At 41.2% G+C, this 26492-nt stretch overlaps 1 protein-coding gene across 3 annotated transcripts in view; it reads left to right on the top strand.

Annotated features, from left to right (window-relative positions):
- CSTF3 (cleavage stimulation factor subunit 3) overlaps positions 1–26492 on the top strand; it is a 150761-nt gene that overhangs the window by 117324 nt on the left and 6945 nt on the right. For all 3 annotated transcript variants that reach the window (XM_033927844.1, XM_033927842.1, XM_033927843.1), the window contains 7 exons: positions 1801–1917; positions 2623–2697; positions 6604–6747; positions 6831–6933; positions 8017–8086; positions 15142–15337; positions 18379–18532. In XM_033927844.1, coding sequence (XP_033783735.1) covers positions 1801–1917; positions 2623–2697; positions 6604–6747; positions 6831–6933; positions 8017–8086; positions 15142–15337; positions 18379–18532 — 859 coding nt within the window. The remainder of the gene's footprint in view (positions 1–1800; positions 1918–2622; positions 2698–6603; positions 6748–6830; positions 6934–8016; positions 8087–15141; positions 15338–18378; positions 18533–26492) is intronic.

Here is a 26492-nt window from a genome sequence, read left to right as displayed (position 1 = left end):
ACAGTTTCACCCAATAAATCAAGAGCAACTGGAACATCAAAATTTAGTAACATTTTTCTTTGATAATATACATAGGGGGGTGGGGGGATTGGAAGATAAGATGTAGCGAAATTGAAATTTTGAAGGAATATGATAGTTTTAATGATTGTATAGAAAGATGGGAGGGGGAGGGATTTTAATTAATATACATATTAAGAATATAACGTATGATGTTCAAGTGTTATATGATAGTATTTCATGTTGTTCTTTTTGTGCACTTGATGTAAGTTTGAAAAAGAATAAAGAAATTAAAAAAAATGTAGAGGGATTTGAGGATGGGAAGGGGAGGGTTATATTTATAATATAAGATATAATGATAAGATGTACAAGTGCTTAAATTTATTTTATTTATTATAAATTTTGTACACTTGATGAAAGTTTTAAAATGAATAAAGAATCTATAAAAAAAACCAACAAACCCCCCCCCCCAAAAAAAAAAAACTTAGTGACCTCCTGATGCACAGCACCTTCATTTTCTGGGCTTTCTCTCTCACCGTCAGCCCTCCTGTCAGAAACACAATCCTGTCCGGCGTGTTGGCTCCGCTTTTCACCCCTGGGCTACCAGTGACATCACCGGTAGGCGTAGCTAGCAATGTCCCGGCGGAGCAAGTAGGCAAAACTCTATTCAGCAGCTCAAGGCAGAAGAAATCTCCTGTCCGGCGTGTTGGCTCTGCTTTTCACCCCTGCGCTCACCCCTGATGTCACCGGTAGGCTTGGTCAGCAATGGTTACCACTTTCCCACAGAATAACTTACAACATTTTACTTCTAACATTCAAATCAATAATTTTTCACTCCCCAGGATTTATCGATAGATTGATCATTCCCTATAACTCATCTAAATTACTGCGATCAAGTAATCAAAATCTTTTAGCCATACCTTCATTACATCAAATTGTCTTTGACAGTGTTTTTCAACCTTTTTACACCTATGGACCGGCAGAAATAAAAGAATTATTCTGTGGACAGGCATCGGTCCGTGGACCGGCGGTTGAAGAACACAGGGCTAAGTCGTGGGCCAGACCCCACCCATCTCTACCCCAGACCCCGCCCCATAATAGTACTAATTGCACCTTGCACGTCCCGTGCCTCATCTGGAAGCCTTCCCTCTGATGTTGCAACGTCAGAGAGAAGGCTTTCGGTTCAGGCGCAGGATGCCCGTAGGAGCAGCCACTGCCTGTGGCTTTGTGCACTGAATCAGTTAGGAAGAGGGAGCTGGCTCGAAGATAACGCTGCATCGATCGCACCGTGGACTGGCAGTTGAAGAACACTTGTTTTGGGCCTGATGCACGTGCTGGCCCTGTGGACCGGTAGGAAATTTCTGTGGACCGGCACTGGTCCATGGACCGGTGGTTGAAGAACACTGGTCTATGATACCACAAGCAAATCAATCTTATCTGTAACTACCCCTTTATTATAGAACTTATTGCCATCACTTCTTTGGATAGATTTAAATCTAACTTTAAAACTTTTTTATTTAAAGATGCATTTGACATATAAATACTCAATAATTCTTCACCGCACGTAAATGAAATTACTCTCTCCCTATTGTATTTACCATTTTTGTCTTTCTGTCCTATCAATTATTATATTTCTCCCTCTTAACCAATTGTATGATAATTTACGTCTGTTTAGGAGTTTTGTATGTGCTACCGTATATTTTAGTATGCCGCTTAGAAATTTGATAAGCAGGATATCAAATTTTAATAACTGTGAAACTTGAATGCGAAATTACCATGGTTTTCTGACTTCTTAACTCGCAGGATATGAACAATGCTAAACTATTCAGTGACGAAGCTGCTAACATTTATGAAAGAGCCATCAGCACTTTATTGAAGAAGAACATGCTGCTTTACTTTGCGTATGCCGATTATGAGGAGGTAATCAAGAGAGACCAAATGACCGGAGTCAGACTAAGCCAGTCAGGTTTTCAAGATCTCAAAAATGATTGTGAAATGGTGTGGTAGCCCTGTTAGTCCATTGTTTGAGATAATATATAGAATTAAAAGAAGGTGACCCTTCTTCAGATCAGAAAAAGGAAAATGTTGACCATTTGGATTTGCATTCGGGCTCTAGCTGTACTATCAAACTGCAATTGCGCTTTTGGAAGTCCCAGCTAGTTAATTCTCCATACACTCCTGTGTTAGGCAACTAGAGCAGGGGTTTTACCTCGGAACTGCACCAAGGTCTACTACACTGCTTAGTAAAATGCCCTTCTGTCATCTAGTTAGAGAGCCCATCTGATGGTATCGACTGGTTTCAGTTGCAGCCTTTTGCTTTTGAAATAAATCTGCATCCAAAAGAGAATTGAACAGGGTTTTCAGCTAGAGGTTTAAAGTTTGGCTTTTTACTTAGTGAAAGCTGATATGATACTTGTGAAAATGAAACAATTCTTCAGGGTGTGCTCTCTGACGGTATCCTTTTATTTACATTTCCTAGTGATTCTGACTAAGTTTCTGATGTAACCTTTTTGCCCAGTGGTAGGATCTCAGTTAGGGCCAGTCTGTCTCTCTTACACTAACAATATGTGTGTGCTCATCCTAAGCCTTCAGTAGGATATTATATACATTGATTTTCTCTTTCAGAGTCGAATGAAACATGAAAAAGTGCACAGCATCTACAATAGATTGTTAACCATAGATGACATTGATCCTACACTGGTAAATGGTTTTTTGTTTCTCTCATTTTCATAGTACTTACAACCTTGCTGCTCCTTTTGGTATGAAATCAAAATCAAATTAAACACATAAAAGGCAGTTCTATAACTTGGGATTACACTTATGTGTCAGAGGCATCAAAATTAGTGGTTATGCAAGTGAGCACATTAGGTGCTATTCTATAAGGTTCCACCTAAGTGCTATAGCAGTGTTCTTCAACCGCCAGTCTGCGGACTGGTGTTGGTTCGCAGAAAATTCCTGCCGGGTGAATAACAGTGCGGTACCAGTCTTGGCCTCCCTGACTGCTGTTCCACCCAGCCTCGGGCTCCAGGTGGTGCGCAGGGCCGACATGTGGATTGGGGCCATCGGCAGTGTCTGGGCCTTCCCTCCGCGACGGTTTGCTTGTGCGGCGAGAGTCCGCCCATGTGCGGGATGCGTGCAGGCACCCAGCGGTTGAGAGGGTGCAGCGGGTTAAGCCCATGCGGTGGGGTCATGCCGTGTTTGCTGGCTGCTGCCAGGTTGTTGACAGTGTCCACGGATGAGCGAGTGGTGTGACGCTGGCCCTGAGCTTTCCTGTCGGCGGGCCACTCACTCGTGGTGACTCGATGGCAGGGCAGTGCATAGGGGCCTCCGGCTCATCTTGGGCAGCAGGGCCTGTGGTGCAATGCTGTTTGTGCCGGCTTGGAGGGGGGCCACGAATGTGCAGGGCACACGGGAGTTTGGGAGCAGGAGTGAGCGAGATCATGGGGAGCCTTCAACAGTGGCTGTCTCCCCTCCCAGCAGCTCTCGTACTTGCCAGCGCAGTGATTCACTTCAGCAAGTTTCTGTTTCCTCAGAGGCGGCAAAGGACTCAAAGCTGCCTAAGTGAATCACTGCTGCCAGCAAGCATTGAGAGATGGAGGGAAGGAAGGGGAGGAAGCCACTGTTGGAGACTGGGAATCTGCTGGATAAAGGGAGAGCTGCTACTGGACCTGGAGGGAGATAGAAGGAGAGATGCTGCTGGGAGGGGAGGAGGGAAAGGGATGGGAAGAAAGTTACTGTTGGATAGGGGGAGGAGGGAAGGGGGAAGGAAAAAAGGAAGGAAACAGCTGGCAGAGAGATTAGAGGAGGGGAAGGGATCAGGGTGGAATGGAAAGATCAGATGAGAGAAAGGGGAGAGAGATTGATGCTGGAAAGGGGTCAGCAGAGAAATGAGAGAGGGACAAAGATGCTAGATCTGGTGTAGGAGAGATCAAAATGAAGAGAGCAGTGAGATTGGAATGAATCATGTAAAAAGAGAGAGGGGGCACAGGCTGGATGGAAAGGGGAGAGGGGCATAGAAAGAAGGCACATACCATATGGAAGGGGGAAAGTGGATGGAAGGGGCAGATGCTGGATTGAAGAGACAGAGGGCAGACGCTGTAAGGAAGAGAGTGAAAAGAAGATGAAAACAGAAACCAGAGATAACAAAAGGTAGAAAAAAATAATTTTATTTCTATTTTGTCATTAGAATATATCAGATTTGAAATATATATTCTGCTAGAGACATAACTGGGGACTGCAAAGCCCAGGCAGTGCTTCTTTAGCTTCCAGCTGGCTTAGGGCTCTCTCTGACCAGGGGACACTCCCCTAACACTATTTCTGTCATGTGTGACTGCAGTATTCTGTTAGCATGATATTTCTGTGTAGCATTCTGTAATAATTTGGCTTATTCAGTTTTCTTGATAGTAGAAGGGATATATGTGAAGGGGAGGGGAGACGGGTTTTGTTGATCCTTGCTCTGTATTATTTGTATTTATAAAATGATAATTGTACTGAATATTGTTTCTTTTTATACTTTAATAAAATACGTTCAATATAAAATCATAACTCAGGCTTATGCGGATGGGATCAGATGGTTTGCAGGGATCGAGCTCGCAGAGACGGGGCGGAAATGTTTTTTTAAAATTTCAGTCTTAGTAGTTTGTCGGTCCACAAAATAATTCTTTTATTTCCGCCAGTCCATAAGTGTAAAAAGGTTGAAAAACACTGTGCTATGTAGTACGGAACTTCAAGAGGAGAGTATATGTAGGTGGGCTCTGGGCATGGTCACACCTAAATGTAGATATGCCAATGTGAGTTTATGCTAGAATTGGCACCCCACTCATGACAGCAGTGTACCCGCTAGGTCAGTCTAGGCAAATAAGTTGTGTGCAGGTAGAGAAACTGGCACTCTTCCAGTGACATTAAAAGAGCTGAGTTGGTATAGATTGGGCTAATGCTCAGAGCTCCAACAAAACGGTATGAAATACTGTGTTGGGAGTGATTTTTTTTTTTTTTTTTTACTGGTAATGCTCAACTCAGTAGCATGCAAATTCTATTTGTGTGGAGCAGCACCGGTAAAAGAGAGAATGACCTGCTCAGAAGAGCAATCGCTAGGCACAGCTCCTCCTCCTGTCAGGGCCCTGGGGAGTTGACCATTTAAGCGGCGAGTTTCCAAGTCCTGCTGTGTAAGTTCTGTGACTCTTCCTGGAAGCTCCATAAGTTGGATGTTCTCAGGATATTTTTATGACAGCTGGTAGGTAGTGACAAATACTTTTTGGAAGATGTACTAGCTTTTAATCTAATTTCAGTAATGGATTAAGGTTGCTATCAAGGCAATTTATGTCCTTTGATAGAAGCTGTAGCACTGAAACTTCACAGACAGCCTCCTTACAAGATTAATGTTCTACTCAGGGAAAGGGCATCCATTCAAGGGGCCCCACAATATACTGCATCTGAACTTGAAAAAGAAGCTAAAAGATATTAATTCCTACTTATTTCTTTTCATTGAATCCTGCTAGATCAGTCCAGGACCTGACCTGGAAAACTATGGTCTCTTCTGCAGTTTGGTATTCTAGTTTGTGAGTTTATTGGTTACATCGAGCTGTTTTTACATTTGCCTACTGAAGGTTTTCAGACTGGCGATGTTACTGAAAAAGTTCAGTGTGTCTACATCTTTCTACTGGTAGGAGGACACAACTCATTTGGCTCAGCTAGCCTAGCATGATTAAAGGAAAGGAAATGAACAGTATAAATTAAATTTTACCATTATCTAGGAGACTTCATTTAGAAACCAAGTAGATGCCAATACAGAGGAAAGTTGAAGCAAACTGACTTAATAGCACACTTCCATATATTTTGGATATCAGGGATTTTGTTGCAAGGTTACAGTCATGGTTCACACCATACTAGACTCAAGTTGGTTCCATTGTAATTTATTCATGGAAATTTCCTGGTGCTCATTCTTAGAAAAAGAGAACACATTTTTTTTTTTTTTTTTTTTTTTTAATATTTTTTATTCTTTTTTTAAATTCTTACATCAAGTGAAATACATGTAATACATTCAATTATGAAAAAACACTTGAAATTATTATTAAAAGTTCTTACAATGTGAATTAAATAAACCCTTTATCAGAATTTTATATCATATTAATATTACAATAGTTTTCCCTCCCTACCCCTTCTATATGTTCTATACATGTGTTATTATATCTGATCAGTAGAATAATTTGTCAATGGTCCCCATATTTTATTAAATTTTTTAATATAACCTTGTTGTAATGCCAATACTTTTTCCATTTTATATATATGACAAATTGAATTCCATCAAAAAGAGAACACATTATTTTGGTGAATGCACTACTACAGTGTTTCCCTTGCCAGTCAGGTTTTCAGGATATCCATGATGAATATGCAGGAAAGCAATTTATATACAATGGAGGCAGTATATACAAATCATGCATATTCATCATGGATATCCTGAAAACCTGACTGGCAAAGGGTACTCCAGAACCGACTTGGGAAACCCTGTTCTAATGCGATATAATGTCTAGGTTTTCTGTCTATTGCAATTTGAACATTTTCTGATTTTTATTTTGGTTATATCTAAAATACAGATCTTTATTTTAGGTGTACATCCAGTATATGAAATTTGCAAGACGCGCAGAAGGTATCAAATCTGGCAGAATGATATTCAAAAAAGCAAGGGAGGATATCCGAACCCGCCATCATGTTTATGTGTCTGCTGCATTAATGGAATACTATTGTAGCAAGGTGAAAAACTTGTCGTTTTTTTTGCTATGACTGATGTGTTCATTTTGCTATTTCAACTAAAACAATTCCTTTCACTTTTTCAGGACAAATCTGTGGCCTTTAAGATTTTTGAGCTGGGATTGAAGAAATATGGAGATATTCCTGAATATGTACTGGCATACATTGACTATCTGTCTCACCTTAATGGTAGGATTACACAAGCTATAGACAAAATATGTACTTATGTTTGGTTTTCAGTAATCTGGATAAATCGCAATAAATAAATAATACTAAATATGAAAGAGAGTAGTGGTAATTCACATTCAATTGCTTGTACAATTGTAGTGTGTTATGTAACAGTAACGGCCTGGCAGAAGAAACCAAAGCTTTAAAGCAAGTAGACTTTATTGATAACCAGATGAAACAAACATTCATATGACCCGACACCTGCCTCAGGAGTCTTAGGTCACATATAGCTAGAAAATATACTTCTCACTGCTGCCCTTCAAAACATATCAACAGCCATCAGGTTGTTTAAGTTTTCTTTTGAGATCGTGTAACTCTAACATAATATACATTAAATAACATATTTCAGTAAAACGTAGAATCCTCATAACTTTAACTCTTTTTATTAACATAGAATCACAATACACAGAAATAACTATATCTGGATGAAAATGCCAGTCATACCAAAAACAATCAAAAATTCCTTGATTTTTTTTAATAACATTCTAAAAACACTCTAACTGAAAGAGTTCTTCAGTAAATATGAGAAATATGGAGAAAGGCACCAAGTGAAATTTGAAAGAAGCTGACACATCAAGAATGGACTCATGATTTCTCTTACAAGATCATGAAGGGCATAGAGAAAGTGGAGAGGGACAAATTCTTCAAACTTTCGAAAACTACAAGAACGAGAGGGCATTCGGAAAAGTTAAGAGGGGACAGATTCAGAACCAATGCTAGGAAGTTCTTCTTCACCCAAAGGGTGGTGGACACCAGGAATTCGCTTCCAGAGGATGTGAAAGGACAGAGTATGGTATTGGGGTTCAAGAAGGGATTAGATGATTTCCTGAAGGAAAAGGGGATAGAAGGGTATAGATAGAGGATTACTATACAGGTCTTGGACCTGATGGGCCGCCGCGTGAGCGGACTGCTGGGTGTGATGGACCTCTGGTCTGACATTATTTTGATTTTTGAAATGTGATTTATAATTTTCTGTGTGCATTTAAAAATGATGTCATTTTAATTATTAAAACTATTTTTCTATTCCTAATTATTTGGTTTTAGAGGACAATAATACACGAGTTTTGTTTGAACGAGTTCTAACATCAGGAAGTCTGGCTCCTGAGAAATCTGGGTAAGATTCCTATAATGAACCCTGTATTTGTATGAATAAATGTAGAATATATAAACATGCATCCCTATTAACATTAGGAAAATTAATCTTCTCCCCTCCACAAGCAGGTAGAAAAGTGGACAGCATTAGGCAGAGAAATAGAAAGTATACATGCTTATTACATTTGCAAATCACACTTCCCATAAGTGCCTATCCATAGAGGTAAATGCTGTGTGGAGTTTCTCTTTGAAAATGGGTAAAGTATCCAGAAGCTTGCAAGCTTCGCACAGTGTTTCAAAGTTCATCTTCTCAAGCATATAGGGGACAGATATCTTTATTTAAGAACATAAGAAGACCCATATTGGGGCAGATAAATGGTCAATCTTGCTCAGTATCCTGCTTCCAGCAGTGGCCAATCCAGATCACAAGTAACTAGCAAAACCCCAAATAAAAGCAACATTCCATGCAGTGTAGCTATCATTAGTCACTCAGGGACATTTGGTTTAAGAAGAAGGTATGAGAGTATCTTTGATGAGTTAAAGGGGTGCAGGAACTGAAAAAGTTAACAACCCCTAGAGCCTGAGAATGTGCAATAAGGGGCTGGTCCTGGAAGCAGCGCCTGGCACTTACAAAACAGGCGCCTGCTATGTGCTGCTTCCAGAACCGCAGGTTGACGGGACCCTAAGATCATGTCAGAATCACAGTCAGCGGCGCATAGTGACAGTGAAGTCCTTAGTTAACCACACCCCATTCTGGGGAGGTTGCATAGTGGCAGCTAATTATTAAAATCCATTCAGCATATTACTAATAATTGGAAAAATTATACTAATCTTAATTATACTTTTTTGGTGGAATTCACTATGTCATATTTTTAAGATGGAAAGAGCAATTGCTTTGCAGAAATGGAATTATAATAATTTTATAAAGATCTGGGGGCCATTGGAAAGATATTGTAATATGTAAACATCATTTTCCTTTGATAGATATATTTACACATGGGGGAGGGGAGTGGTTATGGAAATTTTACTAAATAATGAGTTTATTTTATTTTTATGATATGTTTGATTGTATTCATTGAGGAAGGGTGGCTGGGACGGGTTATAATTTTTATGTTATTATGATTACAATAGAAAGAATGTCAAGTGTTATATTGTTGCTATTAATGATATATTCCTGTACACTTGATGGAAGATTTTAAAATGAATAAAGATTAAAAAAAAAAAAAAAAAGATATGTTGCATCTTGTCCATGGCAATGATATTGTATATCTTGTATTGTGTCTGCCTTGTATTGCTATGACAAATTTTCAATAAAAATGTTTTTGGAAAAAATAAAATGACCTTTTAATTGGTTTTAAACTATGTTTTCAAATACTGTGTCATTTATCATCAATTAAAACAATTATCCCAGGACAAGCAGACAGCATATTCTCACTGATGGGTGACGTCACCAAAGGAGCCCCGGTACGGACAATTTAAAAGTGCATTGCCATTTTAAGAACCTAGAAAGTTCTCGATAGTCCGCATCGCGAATGCGCGAGTGCCTTCCCGCCTGATGTAGGCGCGCAGTCCTTCAGTTTCTTAGTTTCCACAGAGCTAAGAAATCGCTTTTCAACGGTCGTTGATATTTTTTTGCTGCCTTCCCGTTCACGCGGCTTTTTTTCTGACTTTTTTGTCAGTTTTCATTTTCTTTTTCTTTTAGTTTAAAGTAAAAAAAATAATAATTTTTTTTTACTTTTTCACTTTCGCGGTCACGGTCTGGCGGGGCCTCTTACGCAATTCAAGCCTCGACCTTTGATTTTGCCAAGGCCATCTTTCCATCCCTGTCCCGTCCGCAAACAGGTTTTAAAAAGTGTGAATGGTGTGCTCGCCCTATTTCCCTTACTGATCCGCATCACTGGTGCCTCCAGTGTTTGGGGCCAGACCACAGGGCTGATTCGTGCACCCGTTGTTCTTCCCTTCAAAAGAAGACCCTCAAGAATCATCAAATCCAACAACGTTTACTTTTCGGGTCTGGTATGGTGGGAGATTTGACATCAGTTTTGACATTGGAATTCACATCAAAGTCGACGTCACATCATTCGACGTCGGCATCTCATCATTCGACATCGCTGGACTCCGCCTCTTTGTCGCAGCCAGTGGATAAGCCAGCTAAGAAGCCTTCCCCCACCCCTTCAGGCTGTCAGGTCACTTCAGCAGTGAGCCAAGTTCTGCAGACCTTGATGTGTCCTAAGAAACGCTCAGCTCCGATTGAGGTGAGTGCCTCGTCATTGGCCTCCTCATCTCCGGAGCGCAAAGTGGCACCAAAGGTACCGGCAAAAAAACCAGCAGTACCGGTGCAAACTCTTGAGGAGAAAATCGCAGCAATGCTGCAAGTCCAATTGCGGGAGCAGTTGCAACTCTTACTCCCTGTCATGGAGACACCGGCTCCTCTGGTGCCGGTCCAGTCTGAACCTCTGTTATTGGCATCAACCCTTGCTCCTCCAGTGCCGGTCAGGTCTGAGCCTTTGCTATCAGCATCGACCCTTACGGCACCGGTCAGGTCTGAACCTTTCCTGTCGACATCAACTTTTTGTAGAACCAGTGTCTATTGCCTCGGCACCAGAACGAAAACCTTCTTCGGTGCCGGCGGGCTTGTTTTTAGGTGCGATGTCAGATTTAGCTCATCATCGTTCTTCTTCATACACATTAGAGAATGACACGGTGGCGGTTACCCGCGGCTAGCAAATTTAATCACCTCACTCGTCATTCCAATTCCTAAATCATTTATAAATAAGTTAAATAGCACCGATCCCAGTACAGATCTCTGTGGCATGCCACTGTTTACTCTCCTCCATTGAGAAAAATGACCATTTAACCCTTCCTTCTGTTTCCTATCCGATAACCAATTCTTAATCCTTACGTGAACTTTGCCACCTATCCCATGACTCTTTAGTTTTCTCAGGAGCCTCTCATGAGGAATTTTGTTATAAGCTTTCTGAAAATCAAGATACACCATATCAACTAGCTCACCTTTATCCACATGTTTATTCACACCTTCAAAGAAGTGAAGCAAATTAGTGAGGCAAGATTTCCATTGGTTGAACCCATGCTGACTCTGTCTCATTAAATCATGTTTGTCTACATGTTCCACAATTTTATATTTTATCATTGTTTCCACCATTTTGCCGAGCACTGGAGTCAGACTTACTGGTCTGTAATTTCTTGGATCTCCCCTAGAAGCCTTTTTTTTTAAATCAGCGTAACACTGGCTACCCTCCAGGTACCAGAGGTCACCTGTAACTCGGTTCTTGAACTCAAGGTCTGACCTATCCTGTCAGCATAATGAAACAGATGCTGACTTGAACCTCCAGTGAGGAGTGCTTTCAAGAGTCCGATACGGACTACTTTTGGGTATCTGAGGAGAACACAGAAGTCTACCTTCCAACCATTCCCCTCCTCACAAAAAGAGAAAATCTTCCCCTAAGGAGCTTTCCTTTACTGATTTTGTCAAGGAGAAGGACAAGTTCATCCCATTTGAGTTGGAAACTGAGGGTGAGCCCAGGACCGAAATGTTGGACATCATAGAGTCTGACATCTCCCTTCCCCTTCAAAAAAAAAGGATGCTGTGACAGTGCCCATAAATATAAAATGAAGCAGTGGAAGATCTGTTTTCTGTACATCCTGTACACAAGTAGGCCAACTCCCAGAATCTAAAAGACTTCTGAACTGGAAAAGCTCCAGCATCCTCACTATTCCATAGTGGTTTAATCTGTTCTCAAAAGTGCTAAAGCTTCAAGATGAATTCCTTGGTACTCCTGGAGAGGGAGGCTCAAACAATACAGTCTTTTGGGAGAGTTATTTCTGAATTAGAGATCTTCTGAGCATGAGATGAACACAGAGTATATCTAATCAGAAAATGAAGGGTATAAATTGAAGAACCAAGGCCTGTACTGGGAAGGCTTACATATTCTGTGACTGTATTTGGCAATTCTTTTTAGGATGGACTGGAGAGGGCTTTGACGGGAACTGTAGTAATTTGGAACATGAGGATGGTGCTGGGCAGACTTTTCTGGTCTGGATATCACAAATGACAAGATGGTTTGGATAGGCTGGAGTGAGCTTCAACAACAACTCCAATAGTTGGAACTTAAGGCCTAGAACTATCCAAGAAAAAGGAAAATTTATAATGCATGTAACTATTGGGCAGACCGGATGGACCATTGAGGTCTTTATCTGCTTGAATTTACTGTGTTACTATGTAGAATGCTGTGTGGTAGAGTTTGCAGACATTTTATCCATAGAGAAGGCTGCAGAACGCTGCAAAACAGGAGTGTAGAATGCACATCTAACTAATCAGATCAAATTGTGGTATTTCTAAACCACCTTTTCCCTAAACATAGGGCCTGAAGCAGTTTACATAAGATTAGAACAACCAAAAATTGAATTAAATATTAATAAGCTTTCTGAAATATGCCTTCAAGATTTTTTTCAAAAGAAAGGAACTACAGTTCTTGATAGGCATGGGTGGTGTATTCCAGATGTGTGCAGCTCTGTGCGAAAATGTTTCTAAAATTTTCTTAGTACAAATTGCTTTAAAAGAAGGAAAACTTACATATAGTTTTATCTGCTATAACTCCCTTGGGAAAGTTCACCAGATAAAAAAAGCTCTCCTGGAATTAACCCATTTAAAATCTTAAAAACAAAGCAAGCTGTCTTCAAAGTTGTCCACAGTGAGAAACATTTGGCTATTTTCTAGACCATCTGCAATTTCCTCAGAGTTCCCTTGGCCACATCCCTATACAGGAAGATACAGTAATTGAACTGCAATAAAATCATAGCTAGAACTAGAAGTGCAAAATATTCATGATTTAAAGAAAGAAATCTTAACTGTCTTAGTTGAAAAAAGCTCTTTTTCACCAGGTTACTCACCTGTGGCTGGAAAGTCAATAATGAATTTTAGAAGAAAATTCTACAGAGTGAACTGCCCTTATTCAAGACTAGTTTGTTTGGAAAAGTGTGTGTGGCACATTGGTTAGAGCTACAGCCTCAGCACCCTGAGGTTGTGGGTTCAAATCCTGTGGTGCTCCTTGTGACCCTGGGCAAATCACTTAATCCCCCATTACCCAAGGTACATTAGATAGAGTGTGAGCCCACCAGGACAGATAGGGAAAATATTTGAATACTTGAATGTTAGCCACTTAGACTATAAGTGGTAAATAAATTTTGCAATCCAAGCCATAATAGTTTAGCGTCAGGTGTTAGCAGTTAGATCATACTTTAATTTTAGAAATATAGGTAAGCAGTCTTGCAAGAGTTTCCTATATATTTGGAAGAACTTCCTGAAGAATAAAAATATCAGCATAAGTATAAAATAACTCACCTTTGTCTAATTCTACCAAAGCTAAAGAACACATATATATGTTGAACAAAATAGGAGATGGGGCGAGTCTTGTGGTACTTTGTGAGTAAATTTCTCCTACTTTCATTGCATAAGATAAAAACTGTAAACATTTCTTATACCGGTCTAATCCCAAGATACATTAATGGAGGGATATCATTGTCCACCATGTCAAAGTCTGCTTACAAATCAAAGTATATCTGAATGACTTGCTTTCACTTGCTAATCTCCTTGGCCATCAGTGCAACCAGTAGGGTTTCCATACTGTGTGAAAGGCAAAACACATATGGAAATTATTTCAAGACAGCGTCTAGCAGTGCTATAGAAATGATTACTAGTAGTAGTTTAGAATGTTTCTCCATAAAGTCAGTTAATTGCCTAGCTACTATCGATTCAGTAAGTATTGTATAAAGAGGACTATTTGCTATTGACCTGTAGCTTGAACGTGATTCAGAGTCAAGAGAAGGAAATTTCAGAGATTGAGTTAAAATAATTCTACCCGTTGGTTTTTTTTTATTTTCCAGAAGTGTTATGCAATATACCCAAGCTGAGCCAACATTGAAGGGTCTGTCATGATTTATAATGTTAGAGCCATGGCGGAATTGGTAATCATCTGTAGTGATGTGCAAAGGTGCAATGTGGTCCTGAAGCCACGTGTTCCCATCACATTGCTGCCTAGAACAGGAGTCAGTTTGGTCAGACAGTCCTTTAGAATTAAGCTAGCTAACAGCATCCCTTATTTCAGTCTTGTAAATAACACCTGATCCTGTAATTCACCTGAAAATGTCCAACTTACCTCTTTTGTAATCCGCCTAGAACTGCGAGGTTAAGGTGGAATAAAATTTGCTATTGTAATTTGGGGTCTAGAACCCAACTGCCCCCATTACAACTATTGTTTATAGTTCCTGCATTATTCATTAGACCTTGCTTGTTGCAATAGAATACTGCATCCTGCTTGTTCTTGGAGAAGGCAAAGTTACTCACCCTTAGCAGGTGTTCTCTGAGGTCAGCTGTATGCTTTTTTGTAGTGCTCTGCACACTTCACCCTGCAGTTGCATTGTGTATTAGATAGTGGGTGCATATGCAATAAGATGCTTCTAGAAATAGAATGTTGGGGCTCTGTCAGTGACATCAGTCATTAGTCAGAATAAGCATCTTGCTACAGGTGAGTAACTTTGCAATATTTTAGCCATTTACCTATGATGGCACCTAGATTATTTGGTAGATTTGCCCTTTTAAAGGGCAATTCTGTAAACCGGTGCCAAGATGAGGCACCAGAATGAGGTGCACTTAGTGCTAATTCTATAATGGCTTCTGGGTGCAGTTAAGCCATTACAGAACAACTTAAGTCATAAGTTGGCACCATTATGTGTGCCATGCAACATGCACAAGTGGTAGTGTGTGCATCACCTCGCTACACAACCATAGCTAGCACACTGGTTATAGAATAGGGCCTAGCGCCTATGCATGCAACTTTTAATTAGTGGCACCAATTACATATGTAATTATTGCCTAAATTTAGAAGTTGCTTTTTAATGCAGAATAAGCATACTAATCAATATGCTTAGTTGGAGCCACTGTGGCATACTAGGAATTGTTTTTATGGTAGTTCTTTAGTTCAGTAGCTTAACAGAGACTAATAGTAAATATATATTTTCCCCCAATCACTTACCATATTTACTTGTTCTCTTTTGCAGTGAAATCTGGGCTAGATTCTTGGCTTTCGAAAGTAATATTGGTGATTTGGCTAGTATACTAAAAGTGGAAAAGCGAAGGTTCACTGCCTTCAAAGAGGAGTATGATGGAAAGGAAACAGCTCTGTTGGTAGATAGGTACAAATTTATGGATTTGTATCCCTGTTCTGCAAGTGAACTTAAAGCTCTTGGTTATAAGGTATGTACTGAGCAGAAGTGGGACTCGTTCTGTACTTGCAGACAAGTAGAAGCCTGGCCTGGCCAAGTTCTAGACCAAATTCACCTCATGCTGCTTTTTCAGAAGCTCAGTTAAATATTTCAAGAATGTTCATTTCATTCCCTCCTTTTAAAAAAAAAAAAGACAATAGTAATAAGTTTTAAAGACCTTAAGAATAGTGTTTCCTAGAATTTGAAGAATTTCAACAATCAAGTTGTATGTGATACCTTTTAATTGAACAAGCTTTTGAGAGATATTCCTCTTTTTAGGTCAGTGAAAAGACAATGCAGTTAGATTCAATTGAAATAGTGCAAACTCATTTAGCCTTTAGGTTGTCTGCATATTTTGGTACAATTCATTGAAAAGGGGTGAAGGTGATGAAACATTAACAGTTTATAGTTCAAAAGCGAAAGTGCACCTGAAATTTCATTTAAGAATTTGTATTGTAATGCTGTTAAGGGTCTTCCTTTGAGAAATGTTCACCTATGAGTTGTCATTCTGTTTTTTTTCTGTAATAATTTGATACTCATTCTCAATTTTTGATTCTATCTCTGATTTAACATCCATCATGTCATCTGCATGGGGTTCATTAATGAGTGCACTGATCATTTTTGAATGTGCTCTTGGGATTTATCTGGTTATGCGGTCAATAAGCACAATGTTATGTTATCTATTTTTAAAATTTCTATACCGTTTTATTCCAAAATGGTTTACAAAAAAGTTACATATATAAAATATTGAAACAGGTCAGAACAAATAAAAGCAAAGGCAGAAAGATTCAATCCTTACAATAGGTCAGATGCTCAAAGAAATGCATCCCAAGTAGTCTTCAACTTTTTTTCCCACCTGCAAACCTTCAGATGTTAATATGGGGTTCTTAATGAGTGCACTGATCATTTTCCAGTGCTGTTCTTGTCATCCCAAGTAGTCACTGTAGTCTCCAACTTTTTTTCCATTTGTGGATAGAATCCAAAATGTTTAGAAATGGTTTTGTAATTTTCTGGACTATAGGCCACCTCTGCTTTCTTCCTCACAGCACCTCTCTTTAAACAATACTAATTTCACCTCCTTTGTATTGCCACCTCTCAAACTGTTTTGTAATCTTTGTACTGTACAAAATTTGGTATTTCTTTAAATTGTAATGTAAGTCACCTTGAACCTAATTAGGTATAGTGTGACTCATAAATCTCAGATTAAATTAGATGAGTATAATCTACTTGAAAATTTCTTTTGATTGTGGCAAACAAATAATGCAAGGAAGTTCTCCAATGTCACAGAATCAAAACAGATGAGAAAATGGGCCAGACATAAAGGGTGACATGAAAGATTAATTATTAAAAGAAAGATGTATTCCATGTATTAAAAAAGGAGAAAGGAAGGCCAAGGTTAAAATGTGAGGTGAAGGAGTTAAAGAATATACTTCAGAAAGTGAAAGAAGGATCTAACTGAAAAGAATAGGAAACAGTACAAGTCATGGCAAGTCAAATATAAAGCACTGATAAAGAAGGCAAAGAGACTTTGAAAAGAACCTTGCCTTGGAGGCAAAAATACACAATAAAAACTTTTTTCAATACATACAAAGCAAGAAGCAGATAAAAGAATCAGTTGACCAATAGATGATCAAGGGGTAAAAGGTACTCTCAGGGAGGACAAGGCCATAGTGGGGAGACTAAATGAATAATTTGAATTGGATTTCAATGAGGACAAATGGGGGAAATACCCATGCCAGAAATGGTATTTAATGGTGATAAGTCGGAGGAACTGAAACAAATCTCTCTGTAAACCTGGGAGACAAGACAGTTTGACAAACTAGAGTACCAAATCACCTGAACTTGCAGAGCTATTAGTAATATGTGATTTATGTTTAAAATCAAGTGTGGTATCAAAAGATTGGTGAACACTAATTTTTAAAACGAGTTCTAGAGGTGACCCGGAAAATTATAGAACAGCGAGCCTGCCGTTGGCGGTGGGCAAAATGGTAGAGATTAAGAACAAAATGACATAAGAATGGATTTAGCCAAGGGAATTGTTGCCTTATCAATCTGCTAAATTTCTTTTAAGGGGTGAATAAATATGGATAAAGTTCAGCCAGTTGATATTGTATATCTGGATTTTAAGAAGGCATTTGACAAAGTACCTCATGAATGACCCCTGAGGAAATTCAAAAGTTACGAGAATTGGTTAAAAGATAGAAAACATCTAAATGGTCTGTATTCTCAGTGGAGAAGGGTAAATAGAGGGATTCCACAGGGGTTTGTCCTGGGCCTGCTGCTTTTTAATATATTTATAAATGATCTGGAAATGGGAAAGCAGAAAGTTATTCAAAGTTGTTAAATTACAAGAAGATTGTGAAAAATTGCAAGAGAACCTTATGAGACTGGGACACTGGGCATCCAAATAGCAGATGGCATTTAATGCGATCAAGTGTAAAGTCATGCACATAGGGTAGAGGAACCCAATGCAAGGTGCCACATAAGAATAGCCCTACTGGGTCAGACCAGTGGTCTCTCTAGCCCAGTATCCTGTTTCCATGTTAGGAGTCATTGCCCAGGAGAAGGATTTGGAGCCCTGAATTCTCTTCTCCATATTTTTGTTTAAGGTGGTTCTTTTTTTGGGGGGGTTATTGGTCTGCATTCACTTTGGTACAGAAATACTGGCGCGCTGTGGCTACACAGTGTCTTTTGTAGCACAGAGCTTTGCAGCTCATTGGCCTGTTCTCCATCTCCTGACAGATGCAGATAACCTGATCTGGTTGCACTCAAGGAAAGACTATTTGCAGTAAGAGCAACATTTTCCTTTAGTGGTTGATATGGGTTAGTAAATGAGGAGATGCTCGAGTGTCACAGGGAGAATGCCCATGTCCACGCTGTTCTTTGGCCAAGGGCTGTCATTGGAATGACCATGATGTAAGAGTGTGAATGAAAGCTTATGGTACCAGATCCCATCATAACATACTCAGCACTTTTTCCCTAAAATGTGGTATCCCAGATTACAGTAGATTGAATTTTTCTTTCTCTTTTCAGGATGTTTCACGTGCCAAACTAGCATCTATAATTCCAGACCCTGTAGTAGCCCCTTCTATTGTACCTGCAATGAAGGATGAATTAGATAGAAAACCAGAGTATCCAAAGCCAGACACAAACCAGATGATCCCTTATCAGCCAAGACATCTAGCTCGTAAGTCAACTTTTCTTGTGGGTTATAAATACATACAAAGTACATAGTAAAAATTAAAAGAAGAAACGGGAGAAATATTTACTGAGTCCAGTCTGCTGGTTACCTCACAGCTGCCTATGGTAATCCAGGGCAAAGCAGAAAAAAACATTGTTTCTCTATCCAATTCTGCAGGAAAGAAAATATTTCTTCCCAGCCCCAAATGTGATTATTTTCTTAAAATCCTTGTATTACTGCTTCTCCTTAGAGCAGGGGTGTTCAATGTCAGTTCTCAGTCCACATCCCAGTCAGATTTCCCCAATGAACATATTTGAAATCTGTGCTGGAAGGCTGACCGGCCCTCAGGACCTGCAATCATGAGGAGCTTGATGGAAACTACAGCCTCTTTTCTTTGGCTCCTACACCATCTGTTTTGCTCTATAAAAAGGTGTAGCAGTCCTGGGGGAAAGGGGGGGCTTGTTGGGAGTTATCAAGGTCAGGCATTTTAGAAGGGTCCTTAGGCACCTGGGCCAATCGGAATTTTAGGCCCATTTCCCAGTGCATTCTGGGATGAGGTGGGAGTAGCCTAAGATTCTGATTGGCCAGATCCCCTAGGCCCCTCCTATGATGGGAGTCACGGAGGGTCCTGGGCAGGAGAGATTGGGCATCTCTCCTGCCGCAATCATTCGGGGGGGGGGGGGGGGGGTTGTGGCGAGTGCCAGGCAGGAGAAATTGGGCATCTCTCCTGCCATGATCTTTTTTTTTTTGGGGGGGGGGTAGTTTGCTGCAAGTGCCAGATAGGAGAGATTGGGCATCTCTGATGATGTGAGGCAGAGGGAACCCGGTTCCATGATTCTCTAACTGACGCTTATGACAGATGCCGGTTGGAAAATTGTGCTTTTAGGCGAAGGTCTTGTTTTGAGCATTTGGGACTTCAGCAATTTTTTTTTTTTTTTTTGGAGAATAGGGCTTAAAGGTACACATAGTGGTGGTCTGGGCGATTAAACACCTGAACGTACAGGTAGGCCATTGTCGAAATAAAAACAGTCTAGTAGCAAGGTGAGAAACATGACAGGAGTTTATTTAGACTTCATACCATATAGAGGTTGTCAGCATGGTTTACAATTATTAAAGATCAAGATAGGATAGAGTACACAAGTTGACAACCTCATGTACCACAGTCCAGCAACCACTGCCCTTCCCCCTTACAAACTAAGGGTTCCTTTAACAAAGCAGCACCACTGATTAGCTGCACGCTGAAGAAGCCCATTCAGTTCCCCTGGGCTTCACTGTATTTACCACATTCTAATTGGTAGTGCCATTTGTAAGAAAGAAGCCCTAAGATAATATTTTCTTAGACCACCAGAATTTGTAACGTAGGCCTGGGGAGGGGGGCCTACCAGTGGGTCTTAAGAGTCATAAAAGAAGGGTACTCTCTATTTTGAATCCATTCCTCCAAATTACCCTCCAAGAGAGTCCTCTCTTACATTTCAACAGATGTCCCTTCTTCTTCATAAGAAGGGGAAAGCTGACAGTCGACCAAGAGTTGACGATTTGGAAGAAGGTATCCTGTGAGGAAAATGAGTGAGAAAAACACTGGGAAGACACAACAGGCAAAAAACAAGAGCTGACAGACCAAGAAGAAGATGATACGAGGATCATAGCGCAGGAAAAGAAAATGAAGACAAACAAATACCATGACTTAAATAGCATGTATACTAATGCAAGAAGCCTAAGAAATAAAATGGGAGAACTAGAAGTCATGGCCAAAAAAAAGAACCTAGACATCATTGGGGTCTCTGAAACATGGTGGAAAGAAGAAAACAAATGGGACATAGCACTGCCGGGGTACAAACTCTATTGCGAAGACAGGTCAGGTCAGAAAGGAGGAGGAATAGCCCTATACATAAAAGAAAACATACTCTCAACTAGAGTAGACACAGCAGCGACGACCAACAAAATGGAGTCACTAATTGGCTAAGAAACCGGGAAGGAAAAGGCCCGAGATAAAAATGGGCCTGTACTATCGTGCACCTGGGCAAACGATGAAGTCATGAAAGCTGAGATGAAACGAGAATGCAAAAGCGGTAACACAATTATTATGGGAGACTTCAACTATCCCGGGATAGACTGGAGTCTTGGAAACTCACAATGTGATAGGGAGACCAGATTTCTGGAGGCTATACAGGACTGCTTCATGGAGCAGCTTGTCAGAGAACCGACGAGAGGGAATGCCACTGTGGATCTAATCCTTAATGGGCTAAGAGGACCTGCAAAGGAAGTGGAAGTAGTGGAACCGTTGGAAAACAGTGATCACAATATGATCAAGTTCAAAGTTGAAGTAGGAATACCGAAGGGAAAGAGAACCACAGCGACAACTTTTAACTTCAAGAAAGGAAACTACGAAGCGATGAGAGTAATGGTAAGGAAGAAACTTAGGAAAAGCTCAAAGAAATCGCAGACTGTAAAGCAAGCCTGGTCTTTATTCAAGGACACGGTGAGCGAGGCGCAAAATCTGTATATCCCCAGATTTAGAAAAGGATGCAAAAAGAGCCGAACAAAAGACTGGCGTGGATAACTAAAGAAGTGAAGAAAGCGATAGGAGATAAGAAAAATTCTTTCTGGAAATGGAAAAAGAATAAAACTGGGGAGAACTGGAAAGAGCACAGGAAGCATCAAAAAGAATGTTACCTCGTGGTTAGAAGAGCAAAAAGAGAATATGAAGAGAGGCTAGCCAGGGAAGCATGAAATTTCAAATCGTTCTTCAGATATGTTAAAGAGAAGCAGCTGGCAAGGGAAGAGGTGAGACCGCTAGATGACAGAGATAGGAAAGGAGTGGTGAAGGAGGAAAAAGAAGTGGCGGATAGTCTATCATTGCTCCTTTTTAGAGCAATGATAGACATTGAAACACGATTGAGGGCTTGTCCCCGTTTGTGATTTCTATACCTTCAATGGTTCTGAGCTCCTTTGTTAGTTACTTGAAATAGATTGTGTGTTCCTTTATTGTTATATACTTAGTGATTTATCTTTAGGGACACCCATTTGATTCAGTATCACCCAGTAGTGTGTTAGGGGATCCAATATATAGGAGCCATTCTGGACACGAATCAGCTTTGGGCTTATCTTCCTCAACAGAGAAAAGATAATATATAGCTTTCAATCCTTAACCCTACTCCTCCAACCCAGCCAGCTGATTAACCGTTCCTTTTAACTGTATCCATGACATCTTGTTTGTCTGTCTTGCCTGTTTAGATTGTAAGCTCTTTCGAGCAGGGACTGTTTTCTTACTCTTTGTGACTCTGTACAGTGCTGCATGCGTCTGGTAGCGCTATAGAAATAATTTATAGTAGTAATAATAGTACTATAATTCATCTTTGCAGTCAAGTCTCCACTATGCAAACGCTACCAGCCAGACAGATCATGTGACTCATAGGCCAGATGGCGTCCACAGTTCATGTTACCCCATTTGCTCATCTACATCTCAGAGTGCCTCAGTGGTTCCAAGCCATCAACCCTTTATCCAAGAAGATCAAAGTCACTCCATCACTTTAAAAATCTCTTCAGTGGTGGATGAATCCAGTCAATCTTTCCAGGGGTCTTCTTTTCCAGATTACTCCACATCAAACCCTCTGTTGTAATTCCTTCCTATTTCTTCTACTGTAAACCGCGTCGAGCTCTACGAATGTGGAGATGATGCGGTATAAGAACATAAGAACATAAGCGTTGCCTCTGCCGGGTCAGACCAGGGGTCCATCGTGCCCGGCAGTCCGCTCCCGCGGCGGCCCCCCAGGTCCATGACCTGAAAGTGTTCCCTACCTAACTTAAAATACCCATACCCTGTTCACTCAATGTCCTGTAAGGTAAATCTCTATCTGTACCCTGTTATCCCTTTCGCTTCCAGGAAGTCATCCAGTCCCTTTTTGAACCCCAGAATTGTACTCTGTCCTATCACCTCTCCGGGAAGCGCGTTCCAGGTGTCCACCACCCTCTGAGTGAAGAAGAACCTCCTTGCATTTGTTATGAATCTGTCTCCTCTCAGTTTTTCTGAATGACCTCTTGTTTTAGTTGTCCCTGCTAGTCTAAAAAATCTGTCCCTCTCCACCTTCTCTATGCCTTTCATGATTTTATAGGTTTCTATCATGTCCCCTCTCAGTCTCCGCTTCTCCAGGGTAAAGAGCCCCAGCCTGTCCAACCGTTCGGCATATGAAAGGTTCTCCATACCCTTTATCATCCTCGTTGCCCTCCTCTGGACCCTCTCGAGTATTGCCATGTCCTTCTTGAGGTATGGTGACCAGTATTGGACGCAGTATTCCAGATGTGGGCGCACCATTGCTCGATACAGTGGCAGGATAACTTCTTTTGTTCTGGTAGTGATACCTTTTTTGATAATGCCCAGCATTCTGTTCGCTTTTTTTGAGGCCGCTGCACATTGCGCCGCCTGCTTCATTGTGTTATCCACCAATACCCCCAGATCTTTTTCTTGGCTTCCTTCCCCGAGTACCCTCCCTCCCATCGTATAGCTGTACATGTAGTTCCCCTTCCCCATGTGCAAGACCTTACATTTCTCCACATTGAAGCTCATCTGCCATTTTTTTGCCCACTCACTCAGTTTGTTCAGGTCGCTCTGCAGTTCTTTGCATTCTTCAACCGTTCCGGCCCTGCTGGAGAGTTTTGTGTCATCCGCGAATTTGATAACTTCGCACTTTGTCCCCGTTTCTAGATCATTAATAAATATATTGAACAGCAATGGTCCCAGCACTGACCCTTGCGGAACACCACTTGTGACCCCTATCCAGTCAGAGTAGTGCCCCTTTACTCCTACCCTCTGTTTCCTGTCCGCCAGCCAATTTTTGATCCATCTGTACACGTTTCCTTCCACCCCGTGACTCCACAGCTTCTTCAGTAAGCGTTCATGGGGCACCTTGTCAAAGGCTTTTTGGAAATCCAGATATATAATGTCTACTGGGTCACCTTGGTCCAATTGCTTACTTATCCCCTCAAAGAAATGCAGTAGATTTGTCTGGCATGATCGGCCTTTACAGAAACCATGCTGACTCGATCTCATCAGATTATTTTTTTCTATATGCTCGTTGATACCTTCCCTGATCATTGATTCGACCATCTTCCCCGGAACAGAGGTTAAACTCACCGGTCTGTAGTTTCCCGGGTCGCCTCTCGATCCTTTTTTGAAGATCGGTGTAACATTCGCTATCCTCCAGTCCTCCGGGATTACCCCTGTTCTCAAGGACAGGTTGCAAATATGCTGCAGTAATTCTGCTGTTTCGTCTCTAAGCTCTTTTAGTATTCTCGGGTGGATCCCGTCTGGGCCCGGAGCTTTGTCCGTTCTTAATCTATCTATCTGCCTGAGAACGTCTTCGAGGCTTACCTCCATGCATGATAGTTTCCCCTCCTGATCTCCCCTGAAGATTTTTTCCGGTTCTGGCACACTGGATGTGTCCTCTATTGTAAAGACCGACGAGAAGAACTTGTTTAGCCTACCAGCCACCTCTTTTTCCTCTTTCACCACTCCCTTCCGGTCACCCTCGTCCAGGGGCCCCACCTCCTCCCTCGCTGGCTGTTTCCCTTTCACATATCGGAAAAATGGTTTGAAATTTTTTGCTTCCTTGGCTAGTCTCTCCTCATACTCTTTCTTGGCTTTCCTGACTACTCGGTGACATTCTTTTTGTTGCTTCCTGTGCTCTCTCCAGTTTCCTTCAGTTTTGTCCTTTTTCCACTTCCGAAATGATTTTTTCTTGTCTCCTATCACTTTCTTTACTTCACTGGTTATCCATGCAGGGTCCTTTGTCTGATTTTTCTTGGAACCTTTCCTAAATCTTGGTATATATAGGTTTTGTGCCTTGTTTACTGTGTCCTTGAATAGGGACCAGGCTTGCTCCACAGTCCGCGTTTCCTTGGAGCTGTTTCTGAGCTTTTTTCTCACCATTTGTCTCATGGCATCATAGTTCCCTTTCTTGAAGTTAAATGTTGTTGCCTTGGTTCTCTTTCCCATAGGTAGTCCTACTTGCACTTTGAACTGAATCATGTTGTGGTCACTGGTTCCTAGTGGTCCTATGATCTCCACATCCTTCGCGGGGCCTTTCAGCCCATTGAGGATCAGATCCAGAGTCGCTGATCCTCTCGTTGGTGCCTCGACTAGTTGTTCCATGAAGCAGTCCTGTACTGCTTCCAGGAACTCCGTTTCCCTTGCACATTTTGAGTTTCCGAGACACCAGTCTATCCCAGGATAGTTGAAATCTCCCATAACTATGGTGTTTGGGTTCTTGCATTCCCTTCTCAGCTCGGCTACCATTTCTGTATCTTCAGCTTCAGTTTGCCCAGGTGGACGGTAGAACAGTCCCATCTTTATCTCGGCTCCGTTGCTTCCTGGTACTTTGATCCACAATGCCTCCAGTTGGGCATTTGTCTCTGCTGTGTCCACAGTGGTTGAGTGAATTGTATCCCTTATGTATAGTGCTATTCCTCCCCCCTTCTGGTAAGTCCTGTCTTTTCGGTAGAGTTTGTATCCTGGCAGTACTATGTCCCATTTGTTTTCCTCGTTCCACCATGTTTCCGTGATCCCTATGATGTCTAGTTTCTCATTATTGGCCATGACCTCTAGTTCCCCCATTTTGTTCTTTAGGCTCCTTGCATTTGTATACATGCAGTTCAAGTCCTGGCATTTTCTCTTCCTTTCTATTTCACCTTGCATTTCATTCTTCATTTTGTCCCCTTCCTGGCCTGCCAACTCCTGAGTATTGTCTCTTTTGGCCTTTCTTTGTGGTAGATTCCTATTGCCTTCCCCTTGTGGCATGTTCCTATTGTCCTCCTCTTGTTCTCTCTCAACATCCAATCCCGTTTTGACTTCCCCTTCCAGTATGTTCATCCTGGCCCCCTCTCGCTTCATCTGACTCCCTTGTTTGTTCATAGTCTGTTGCTTGCCACTTGTGTCATCCCCAAAATCTTTCCCCTCAGTACCCTCATTGGGTACTGTTTCCCGAACCGTCGATACCAGGTCGACTGTCGGCTTTCCCCCTCTTCTTAGTTTAAAGCTTGCTCTATCGCACTTCTGACGTTATTTGCTAGTTGTCTGGTTCCCGCCTTGCTCAGGTGTAGACCATCCTTCTTGAAAAGCTTGTTCTTTCCCCAGAACGTTGTCCAGTTCCTCACGAAGAGAAATCCCTCTTCCTCACACCATTTTCTCATCCATGCGTTAATTGATTGTAGCTCCGTCTGCCTCTTCGTTTCTGCCCTCGGTACTGGCAGGATCTCTGAGAAGGCTATCCTCTGGGTCCTCATCTTCAGTTTCCTTCCTAAGATTTTGAATTGTTCAGTCAGTGCATTCTTGCTGTAGTCCCTCCTGGTGACATCGTTCGTCCCGACGTGGACTATCACTGCTGTCTCTTCCGTCTCTGCTCCTTCCAAGATTCTCTCAATCTTGTCAACGATGTCCTTTGTTCTCGCTCCTGGGATTAGATTAGATCAAAAAGTTCTCACCACAGATGTGTCCATGGATGCTTGGGGGGCTCACCTGGACAGTCTCAAAATGCAAGGATTTTGGAATTCGCAAGATAAATTATTACACATCAACTTGCTGGAATTAAAAGCCATTCAAAATGCTCTCTCCAACCATATTGTACTAGTCCGGAAAACCAAGTTGCGATGTATTACATCAACAAACAGGGTGGAACAGATTTTCTTCTCCTTTGTCAAGAAGCCCAGTGCATCTGGAATTGGGCGATTCCTCGCAACATATTTCTAAAGGCTTCTAAAGGTTCAAGTGGATCACAATATCTTGACCGACAAACTCAGCAGATTTCTTTGGCCTCACGCATGGTCTCTGAACTCCAAAGTACTTAATCACATCTTTCAGTTATGGGGAACTTCACAGATAAACCTGTTTGCGTCTCCCCTCAATCACAAATTGCCTCAATTTTGCTCCAGACAGTATTTGCTACAACGACTCAAGGTATTTGCATTTCTCCTG

Source organism: Geotrypetes seraphini, chromosome 19, assembly GCF_902459505.1.
Source record: "Geotrypetes seraphini chromosome 19, aGeoSer1.1, whole genome shotgun sequence".
NCBI lineage: Eukaryota > Metazoa > Chordata > Amphibia > Gymnophiona > Dermophiidae > Geotrypetes > Geotrypetes seraphini.
The sequence above is the reverse complement of the archived record's forward strand: the minus strand, read 5'-3'. Positions and strand labels throughout refer to the sequence as shown.